The 11672-nt window shown below is 38.1% G+C and overlaps 2 protein-coding genes across 2 annotated transcripts; both read left to right on the top strand.

Moving 5' to 3' along the window:
- Nucleotides 1-4412, top strand: LOC113125034 (extracellular calcium-sensing receptor-like). Its single transcript, XM_026298295.1, has 8 exons — nucleotides 1-107; nucleotides 490-784; nucleotides 890-1179; nucleotides 1505-1800; nucleotides 2556-2761; nucleotides 2977-3198; nucleotides 3304-3427; nucleotides 3508-4412. Exons 1-8 carry the CDS (start codon nucleotides 1-3, stop codon nucleotides 4410-4412), a joined length of 2445 nt encoding a protein of 814 aa, XP_026154080.1.
- A 2006-nt stretch (nucleotides 4413-6418) lies between these two features.
- LOC113125178 (extracellular calcium-sensing receptor-like) lies at nucleotides 6419-11672 on the top strand. Its single transcript, XM_026298509.1, has 9 exons — nucleotides 6419-6425; nucleotides 7634-7817; nucleotides 8214-8508; nucleotides 8609-8898; nucleotides 9298-9593; nucleotides 9995-10200; nucleotides 10285-10506; nucleotides 10612-10735; nucleotides 10816-11672. The coding sequence occupies exons 1-9, from the start codon at nucleotides 6419-6421 to the stop codon at nucleotides 11670-11672; spliced, it is 2481 nt and encodes an 826-aa protein (XP_026154294.1).

Below are 11672 nucleotides of genomic sequence, written 5' to 3'. Positions count from 1 at the left end.
ATGGATGGTGATTATGTTATTGGGGGTGTTATCGCTATACACCTTTATGCACAAACAGTGGAGCATAACTACACCACAGTGCCTCAGCCACTGAAGTGCAAAGGGAGGTTAGTAAGATAAAAAAATGCTTGATAAAATGTGATATTGTGTGCGATGAACATGTTTTCATTTGTAGTATGTTGTTACAATCTTCTTGCAGTTGTTCCGTACTATAGAGTATTTAAAAAAAATAATTTCTTTTGCACAATATTAGCTCTTATCAGTTATATGTATTGATAACAATATCAGGTTGGGCCCATATGATGTTTTTTTGTCTTAACTAAAAATAAAGGTCTGTTGTAGAGATTTGCTACATTGGCTAAGAAATGCAGTACTTCAACTGTAACTAAGAATTGCAATTTTCTCTCAATTTATGTTTTCTGACAAAATTGTGAAATTATCTTATCACTTATCCTGCATTTCAACAGTAACATGAGAATCTGTGTGCAGCATTAACGCCCGTGACCTGCGCATTTCACGTGCAATGGTCTTTGCCATTGAGGAGATTAACAACAGTACAAAGCTGCTCCCAGGCATCAGGCTCGGTTATCAGATCTATGACTCATGTGCCTCAGTGCCCATGGCGGTGCATGTGGCATTTCAGCTTTCTAATGGTCTGGACCCTGAGTTTTATACCAGTGACAACTGCTCAAAATCTGGTATGGTGATGGCTGTTGTTGGTGAATCTGGGTCCACACCATCCATCAGCATGTCACGCATCATTTGGTCCTTTAATATTCCTCAAGTAAATATGTTACATTTTTAACAAAATATCTTTTAAAATTCATTCATGCTGTTCATTTACTGTGCAACTATAGGATTATACTGTATTATTTATTGTTTCCTTCAGGTGAGTCATTTTGCCACTTGTGCATGCCTATCTGATAAGCGTCAATACCCGAATTTCTTCAGAACAATTCCCAGTGACCATTTCCAGGCTGCTGCTCTGGCCAAGCTGGTGAAACACTTTGGCTGGACTTGGATAGGTGCTGTCCGGTCAGATTCAGACTATGGAAATAATGGCATGGCATCTTTTCTGTACGCTGCACACAAAGAGGGGATCTGTGTTGAATACTCTGAATCTTTCTATCGGACCAACCCACGTAGCAGGATCCAGAGAGTGGCTGATGTTATCCGCAGGTTTCTACATCTCTGATTGTGCTTGTGTTCTGTGTGTTGTCAACGCATTTCTGTGCACACAAACTTGGAATATTTAGTACAAGAATGAGGTCTTGTGGGTATCATAATACGGAATGTGGCAATGTAGCTTTTAAATTTTCATTTTATTGGCCTTATATAATGAAAAAAACTTAAACCAAAATTACTCATTCAGGTCACGAAAAATAAATTAATAATGAAACAAAAAATAAAGGTACCTTTTGTGTTTCACAATAATATTGACAAGTGTTTTAAACAGATATGCCTTTATATTTGTATAATATCATGTACTGTAATGTGTCTCCAGGTCAACATCTGTGGTTGTTGTTGCTTTTGCATCCCCTGGAGACATGATGATCCTGTTGGAGGAGCTGTCCCGTAAACCTTCCCAACCTCGTCAGTGGATAGGCAGTGAGTCCTGGGTAACTCACACAGACATGTTGAGTTTCGCATTCTGTGCTGGAGCTGTCGGATTTGGGATTCAGAAATCTGTCATCCCAGGTCTGAGAAATTTCCTGCTGGATCTCTCTCCCACTAAAGTGGCAGCTTCCCCAATTCTTACTGAGTTCTGGGAGAGTGCATTCAACTGCAGACTGGAAAAAAGTGAGAAAGTCACCTGATTTTTAAAAAAAATTAATATTAGTGATAGTTACAGCTGGATACTTGTGGTAGATTTGTTTTAATCAATGCACACATATAGCTTTCTATGTTAAAAGTTTGAGACCAAACACCAGTTATTTATTGAACTGCATTGAATTTCCATTGAGATCAATAAAGTATCTATTTATCTGTCTATCTATCCAGAACAAAGACATGAAGCAAACATATGGTTTATCTGAGCCAGAAATCTCAGAGGTTTTTTATTGATCTTTCTGTGTGAACTGCGTGGTACAGTCTTGGAGATGATTTTCTGTTAAAGAGGATAAAGTGTTTTTTAAAAAAAAAGCCCTGATCAAATGCACATATACATATATAAACAGTGAATAAACCACAGATAAATATAGCCTTTTGCTGGCTTATAACAGTTGCAGTATATCTACATTAGGTCTGTTACACTGACAGTCATTTCATATCACTTCTTCATTTTATACATATTCAAACAGGTCAAGTCAGTTGGCGATTAAAGAAAAAGCTGCTTCACATTTATTTGACATATGACTGTCTGATGACTCACTCAATCTCTGTTCATATATGTAAAAGTACAAAGGCCAGATTCAAATGCTCAAAATGATAATGCATTAGCACAATATAGATATAATAGTTAGTGCAAGGTATATTTCGATGGTTAAGTCATATAAGTAATGTAATATAATTGACTGGAATAAAAATCTCCTGTTTCTATCTCCATATGTTTGTAGGTGCTGCCACAGACAAGAAAGTGTGTGATGGAAGCGAGGACATACAGAAACTCCAGAGCCCGTACACTGACACATCTCAGCTCCGAATCACTAACATGGTGTACAAGGCTGTTTATGCAATTGCACATGCCATTCATAATGCAGTGTGTCAGGAGACTAATTCTACAACTCAGTGTGACAGAATCAGCAGCATAGAGCCCAAACAGGTCAGTTAAAACCAATAAATGTACAGTCCAAAGCCTATCTTTAGGAAAAATGCACTTGTTATGAAATTAACATGTTATTCATTCATTACATGAAGGTTATCTTTGTCACATTTCATTTTGCCATGTAAGATATGATGGTGCTTGATCATTAACGGCTATGAAGTTAATTACTTCAATTTAACATGATTTCTTTATGTGCCCCATTGTCCTCACAGGTTCTTACTCATCTGAAGAAAGTAAATTTTTCCCAAAATGGTTATCCTGTGTCATTTGATGCCAATGGGGATCCTGTGGCCACATATGAGCTGGTTAACTGGCAGAAAAGTGAGAGTGGCAGCATTGTGTTGGTGACAGTAGGGCAATATGATGCATCACTGCCACTGGGCCAGGAGTTCCATATCAACAGGAACATCACCTGGGTGGAAGGCAGGACACAAGTGAGGAACATTGATATATTCAACATTGGTGAACTGAATCATATCAGCTGTTGTATCAAAACTGCATATCTGTGTGATTCTGTCATTGTGTATTGTGTCTGTCAGGTTCCTGTGTCAGTGTGCACTGACAGCTGTCCTAAAGGAACTCATAAAGTGCAGCAGAAAGGAAAACCCATCTGCTGTTATGATTGTGTACCATGTCCTGAGGGAGAGATTAGCAATGCTACAGGTAAAATCCATTGTTTTCTCATGTATATCACCACATCAATGATGGGACTGCTAAAGGTCCTTTTTGATTTATATTTTCAGATTCCACTGATTGTTTCCCTTGTCCCAATGAGTTCTGGCCTAATGCAGAGAAAGACACATGTTTTCCCAAGCCTGTAGAGTTTCTTTCCTTCAGTGAGATCCTGGGAGTCGTCCTGGCTACGTTCTCAGTTGGTGGTGCCTGTCTGGCCATTATAACAGCGATTATATTCTTTCAACACAGAACATCCCCGATTGTCAGGGCCAACAACTCTGAGTTGAGCTTCCTGCTGCTCTTCTCCCTGACTCTGTGTTTCTTATGTTCATTAACTTTCATTGGAGCACCCTCTGAGTGGTCCTGCATGCTGCGCCACACAGCGTTTGGGATCACCTTTGTCCTCTGTATCTCTTGTGTTCTGGGGAAAACTATGGTGGTGTTAATGGCCTTCAAAGCTACACTTCCAGGTAATAATGTAATGAAATGGTTTGGTCCTCTACAGCAAAGAATGACTGTAATATTATTTACATTTATCCAAGTTTTAATATGTACTGTTTGGTTGATTGTTAGCCCCCCTTTTCCAATGAAAAACTTCACCATATACAAAGAAAGAATCATCCTGGAGTGTGCGTTAGGCTCAGCTATTGGGTTCTGGGCTGTGCTCGGGTACATAGGCCTGTTGGCTGTCTTTTGCTTTGTGTTAGCTGTCCTGGCCAGGAAACTGCCTGATAATTTTAATGAAGCCAAGTTTATCACCTTCAGCATGCTGATATTCTGTGCAGTCTGGATCACTTTTATCCCAGCATATGTCAGCTCTCCTGGGAAGTTTACTGTGGCTGTGGAGATATTTGCCATTCTGGCCTCCAGTTTTGGACTAATATTGTGTATATTTGCTCCAAAGTGTTTTATCATTTTGTTTAAGCCAGAGAAGAACACAAAGAAACATCTGATGAACAAAAATCAATCCTAGTAATATTTTGATGTTGTGCACATTTAATATAAACACCAATGTTTCCTTGTGTTATGTTATTTTACAATTTTGTGAATTTTGTTTTTTAAAGTGTCATCCTTTCATTTTAGAATTACATTTTTATTATGTGGTGAAAAAATAGAATAAAATAAATAAATACCACCTCTATAATATCAATGTGACAGAAATCATTTCTAAATTTTGACGTGTTATTTGAATAATACAGAACCTCTGTATCATATACACGAAACAGACATAAATTTGTTCATTTTTTTAGGTCATTTATAGTAAATTACCCACTGTGTAATCAAAAGGTAAACTTATTACAGTTCAATTATGAGTTTTAACACAATTTTTGTAAACACACACTCTCTCAAAGTATATTTTCATCAGATCGACTGCAGCCACTGTAAAACATGAGAGAAGCAAAGTTCATTTGAAATAGACAACTGAAAGTGCTTTACAGGTAATAAAGTATTAAAATGACAAGAAAACAATATGCATTAAGAAGCACAATATAATCAATTAAACTAAATACAATGAGATGGAAAGGTGAAAATTATGTTATTAGACAGAGTTGTCTTAGAGTCATGGACAATTTTTCTTTTTTAGTAGAAACAAAGTTGGAGCATGATATGTTGCAGTTACCCCCAAAGCATAATTTCTGTATGCAGGTGCTTCAAACTATGAAAGATTGATTTCCTGTATAATTGCATTATTGTCACCTGAACCTCCCAACTCAACACAAGCGCTAGTTGAATTCTGATCATTGCAGCCATGGATGCTGTAGCATGAAACAATAAAAAACAAAAGTATTAAAACTGAAAAATGTTGTAATTCTTACTGAAACCTTTACCTTGTTATTAATAAGTACATATTATTAAAGGCATTCCATTTTAATAAACATACATTTCCCTTTTGGACTCCAAGCTTCTAGAACGCAAGCGGTGGATCAGGCTGTGGTGAACATAATCATTAAAGACTGTCAGCTGCTTAGTCTTGTCGAAGATGAGGGGTTCAGAGGGCTGCTTCTCTTTCTTTGCTAACATATATAACACTTTTAATTTGAACAAAAATCAATCCTAGTACAGTTTCTGAGGTTTAGAGATACTTAAGATGGAAGCATACATTACAATATAGAGCCTAAGCTGTTTATTATACTGTATAAGCTGCTTATTACACAAAGTTTTCACATACTAGTGTATACTTTATTCCTGACTTTGAACCTGGCATTTGTGTAACTGTGATAAGCAACACCCTCTTCATGTATCCTCTTCACCCTCTTCATCCTCTTCACCCTCTTCATGTATGAATTGTCCCAGAGGGAGTATGTACAGGTGAAATAACAGTAGTCCAAGAAGCAAACCCTGAGAACTCCACATTGCATAGTAATCTGCTCAGATTTATGAACACCAAAAGAAAAAAACATGGCCCCTGCCTTCAAGATAGAATCTATGACCAAACTATGAAATGTTTTCTTAATATTGTGTTAACATTAAAATCGTAATTAATCCTAAATTTCCCTTCAAGGTTGAATAAAGTTCATCTTATCTTATTTAATTTTATCTCATTTCATCTCATCTAACTAATAATACCACCCACTTTTCCAGAGCTATGTACATCTCTGCTTGTAAACTCAATTATTTTACCTGTTTATTTAAATGCAACTTTCCACTTAAATCTGATGAATATTTTACCCCTTTGTTTAGTTAGTCAAATGTCCTTCCATACCTTTTTCAGTGAATTCTCAGTACAGTAATGTTTGGTTACAGTGTGGTTAATGGTAATGTTACCTAAGTCTCACAGTCATCATGTAGCTGCTGCTGTTCACTTGCTCCTGCAGACGTCTGCCAAAGTGCAACATTAATAAGCTGGTTAAAAGCTAATGTTAACTTCATACCAGCTCAATTCTGTGTGGAAAAAACAGGATAGAGACAGACTTGCTGTTTCGGAGCTGCAGCTGATTTCATGCTGGCTGCAGTCATGCTAGGCAGGGAGGGTTGTCTATGCTGAGCCGTTTATCGTGTAAATAAACCACACTACTGTCTGTGAAGACATATTAGGTATCTATAATGGCATTTCTCCTAGTCACATGTGTATTTTCACTACTCAGAATAGTAATTAGACATACCCATAATAATATTCTAACTAGTAGAAACTGTACTTAACTATACTTACAGACTAGTAATTACAATGAAGGGAGAGTCATGAGCTTGAGTTTGTTGTTTGTTGGTGGTGTTTGCATGCAAATTATAATCAGAACATGTAGTAACCACGTCCCTTAATCCTATTCCTCAGACCCCTTCCCTCCGTGCCAAAACAGTGACAGAAATTCAAAACTTAAAAAAACAAAACAACTTTGGCATTGAAGGTCATGGACATCAACTGAAAATCAGAAGACTGTCATTGAAAAAAGTAGCAAAATAATTTTGGTATTGAAAATAAAACATCAATAAAAACAGAAATTTGTAATTATTTTCATTGTTGATTATTTTTTCAATGCTATTGTTTTTCTTTTCAGTTCCAATTTTGTTTTCATTGTCACAGAGAAGGTGACATTGTATATGCATTTTGTGATACAATCAGGTTCCTTTTCTGAAATGATATTATACTAGTTAAACTGCATTGAATTTGATATAAATTAGATATAATGAATACATCACACATACTACTACCCAGGTCTGATCCATCAGGTCTTTCCGGAAAACACATGACACTAGCATTTCCAGCTTGATATTCAGCATTTGCTAATATGAACAGTCACAAATAGAACAAAAAATATTTTTAATAAACTTTGAAATGGAGCTGAGTGTAATGTGAGCTAAAGCCAAGAAAAGCTGAGGACAGGAAAACATTATTGAGAAATCTAGTGTTTGTAAAAGTAAGAGAGAAAAAAAGGAAAACAGAGACACATTGTGCAAGTTATACATTACATTCAGCCCAACAAACTAAAATATGTTGAGTTAATAAAACAAACTGGATAAGGGCACTCCCTGTCTGATGTAAGCTGAGGTACAACAGAGAGCAAGAAACTTTGGTCACAAAAGCTATATAAAGCAGAGAAAACACACTTGTGCACAGATGCACCAGAGAGATGGAGATCTCTTTTCTCTTTATTGGTCTGAGAATAGCTCTGGGTTTGACTGGGTTGAACTCAGCTCTTACGTTGAATGGTTGTTGGGATGGTCTGAAACAAAGTGATGGGTGCACAGAGATTAGAGCTGCTGCTGGGGTCAGTGCTGAGGCTTCATCTGTGAAATGTAAACTGCAAGGTACCACTCTTCTTCCTGCCTTCTCAATGGATGGTGATTACGTTATTGGAGGTGTTTTCTCTATACGCCTATATGAGCAAACAGTGGAGAATAAATACACCACAGTGCCTCAGCCACTGAAGTGCACAGGGAGGTTAGTAAGAGGAAAGTATGGGGGATAAATGGATGTGTGATATTGTGTGTGACAGAGATGTTTTCATTTGAAGGATGTCGTTATGATCATCTTGCAGAATTTTTGTGTACTGTTGAATATCTTAGAAAATATTTTCTTCTCTTTCACTTTCAGCGTCAAATCAATATTAGCCCTTATCAGTTACAGGTATTCACAACAATATTAGGTTGGTCCCATATGATTAAATTTTGTCAAATAATAGTCTGTCGTAGAAATTTGCTGTATTGACTAACAAAAGCAGTACTGCAGCTGTAACTATGAATTGCAATTCTCCTTCATTATGTCTTCTGAGAATACTGTAAATTCTTTTTCTCACTAATCCTGCATTTCAATTGTAACATAAGTATCTGTGTGCAGCATTGACGGCCGTGTGCTGCGCTTTACACGTGCAATGGTTTTTGCCATTGAGGAGATTAACAACAGTACAAAGCTGCTCCCAGGCATCAGGCTCGGTTATCTGATCTATGACTCATGTGCCTCAGTGCCCATGGCGGTGCATGTGGCATTTCCACTTTCTAATGGCCTGGACCCTGAGTTTTATACCAGTGACAACTGCTCAAAATCTGGTATGGTGATGGCTGTTATTGGTACATCTGGGTCCACATCATCCATCAGCATTACACGCATCATTGGGTCCTTTAATATTCCTCAAGTAAATATGTTAAATTTTTGACAAATGAAGTTTTTTAAATATGCCCATACTGACTGTATGATGTATCATTATAAAATCATCCTGTATTGTTTTCCTTCAGGTGAGTTACTCTGCCACTTGTGCATGCCTATCTGATAAGCGTCAGTACCCGAATTTCTTCAGAACGGTCCCTAGTGACCATTTCCAGGCTGCTGCTCTGGCCAAGCTGGTGAAACACTTTGGCTGGACTTGGATAGGTGCTGTCCGGTCAGATTCAGACTATGGAAATAATGGCATGGCATCTTTTCTGTACGCAGCACACAAAGAGGGGATCTGTGTTGAATACTCTGAATCTTTCTATCGGTCCAACCCACGTAGCAGGATCCAGAGAGTGGCTGATGTTATCCGCAGGTTTCTACATCTCTGATTGTGCTTGTGTTCTGTGTGTTGTCAATGCATTTCTGTGCACATGACCTCAGAATATTTACTACAACTGTTGATGACGACAAGATATTTTTAATATCATAATGAAAATTTGGCAACTGGTCTCTTACACTTAGGTACATTACTATACTATTATTACATCACTATTATCTTATATAATGACACAGTGAGAGACCAAAACTATTCATTCAGGACACAAAACATACAAGTTATGACAAAAATCAAATAAAGAACAAAAAATGTTTTAACTACACCCCGCAGACATTTCAGTATAGGGTCCTTGAGAGATGTTCATGATGTTCTCTCAACAAGATTAAAGGGTTTACACAGATTTGTATAATATTATGCACTTTAATGTGTCTCCAGGTCAACAGCTCTGGTTGTTGTGGCATTTGCAGCCTTTGAAGACCTGAAGTTCCTGCTGAAGGAGATGTCTCAGGAACCTTCCCCACCTCGTCAGTGGATAGGCAGTGAGGACTGGATAACCCATTCAGACATGTTAAGTTTTACCTTTTGTGCCGGAGCCATTGGATTTGGGATTCAGAAATCTGTCATCCCAGGTCTGAGAAACTTCCTGCTGGATCTCTCTCCTACTAAAGTGGCAGCTTCCCCAATTCTTACTGAGTTCTGGGAGAGTGCATTCAACTGCAGACTGGAAAAAAGTGAGAAAGTTACCTGATTTTTTTCTTCATATCATACAGTGTAACAATTGCAGTATATGTAAATCAGGACTAATTGATCTATTAAACTGACAGGGATTTCACATCATATATTTTATACACATAACAGATGTCAGGTCAGTGGGTGACTAAAGAAATGTTTTGTTTAAGACTGTCTGATGACTCATTCGTGTTAATCTCCATTAGTATGTGTACAAGTATAAAAGGCCAGAGTCAAATGAATTACAAATACTCCTGTAAAAATATGGATATATTAGTTAGAACAAGGCATACTATGAAGGTTTAATAAGTCAGAAAACAATAAATAGCCTACATATGAAAGAAAAATGTAATATAATTGACAGGAATAAAAATCTCCTGTTTTGACCTCTGTATGTTTGTAGGTGCTGCCACAGACAAGAAAGTGTGTGATGGAACTGAGGACATACAGAAACTCCAGAGCCCGTACACTGACACATCTCAGTTTCGAATCACTAACATGGTGTACAAGGCTGTTTATGCAATAGCACATGCCATTCATAATGCAGTGTGTCAGGAGACTAATTCTACAACTCAGTGTGACAGAATCAGCAGCATAGAGCCCAAACAGGTCAGTTAAAGTGACTGAATGAAAATACTTGGCATTTAAGCTATGATCTTGAGCTTGTTTTGTTTTTGATAAGTATTTTCCCAGGTTCTTACTAATCTGAAGAAAGTAAACTTTTCCCAAAATGGTTATCCTGTGTCATTTGATGCCAATGGGGATCCTGTGGCCACATATGAGCTGGTTAACTTGCAGAAAAGTGAGAGTGGCAGCATTGTGTTTGTGACAGTAGGGCAATATGATGCATCACTGCCACTGGGCCAGGAGTTCCATATCAACAGGAACATCACCTGGGTGGAAGGCAGGACACAAGTGAGGAACATTGATATATTCAACATTGGTGAACTGAATCATATCAGCTGTTGTATCAAAACTGCATATCTGTGTGATTCTGTCATTGTGTATTGTGTCTGTCAGGTTCCTGTGTCAGTGTGCACTGACAGCTGTCCTAAAGGAACTCATAAAGTGCTGCAGAAAGGAAAACCCATCTGCTGTTATGATTGTGTACCATGTCCTGAGGGAGAGATTAGCAATGCTACAGGTAAAATCCATTGTTTTCTCATGTATATCACCGCATCAATGATGGGACTGCTAAAGGTCCTTTTTGATTTATATTTTCAGATTCCACTGATTGTTTCCCTTGTCCCAATGAGTTCTGGCCTAATGCAGAGAAAGACACATGTGTTCCCAAGCCTGTAGAGTTTCTTTCCTTCAGTGAGATCCTGGGAGTCATCCTGGCTACATTCTCAGTTGGTGGTGCCTGTCTGGCCATTATAACAGCGACTATATTCTTTCAACACAGAACATCCCCGATTGTCAGGGCCAACAACTCTGAGCTGAGCTTCCTGCTGCTCTTCTCCCTGACTCTGTGTTTCTTATGTTCATTAACTTTCATTGGAGCACCCTCTGAGTGGTCCTGCATGCTGCGCCACACAGCGTTTGGGATCACCTTTGTCCTCTGTATCTCTTGTGTTCTGGGGAAAACTATGGTGGTGTTAATGGCCTTCAAAGCTACACTTCCAGGTAGTAATGTCATGAAATGGTTTGGTCCTCTACAGCAAAGAATGACTGTAATATTATTTACATTTATCCAAGTTTTAATATGTACTGTTTGGTTGATTGTTAGCCCCCCTTTTCCAATGAAAAACTTCACCATATACAAAGAAAGAATCATCCTGGAGTGTGCGTTAGGCTCAGCTATTGGGTTCTGGGCTGTGCTCGGGTACATAGGCCTGCTGGCTGTCTTTTGCTTTGTGTTAGCTGTCCTGGCCCGGAAACTGCCTGATAATTTTAATGAAGCCAAGTTTATCACCTTCAGCATGCTGATATTCTGTGCAGTCTGGATCACTTTTATCCCAGCATATGTCAGCTCTCCTGGGAAGTTTACTGTGGCTGTGGAGATATTTGCCATTCTGGCCTCCAGTTTTGGACTAATATTGTGTATATTTGCTCCAAAGTGTTTTATCATTTTGTTTTAG

The sequence above is a fragment of the Mastacembelus armatus genome, chromosome 13, assembly GCF_900324485.2.
Source record: "Mastacembelus armatus chromosome 13, fMasArm1.2, whole genome shotgun sequence".
Taxonomy (NCBI): Eukaryota; Metazoa; Chordata; class Actinopteri; order Synbranchiformes; family Mastacembelidae; genus Mastacembelus; species Mastacembelus armatus.
The sequence above is the reverse complement of the archived record's forward strand: the minus strand, read 5'-3'. Positions and strand labels throughout refer to the sequence as shown.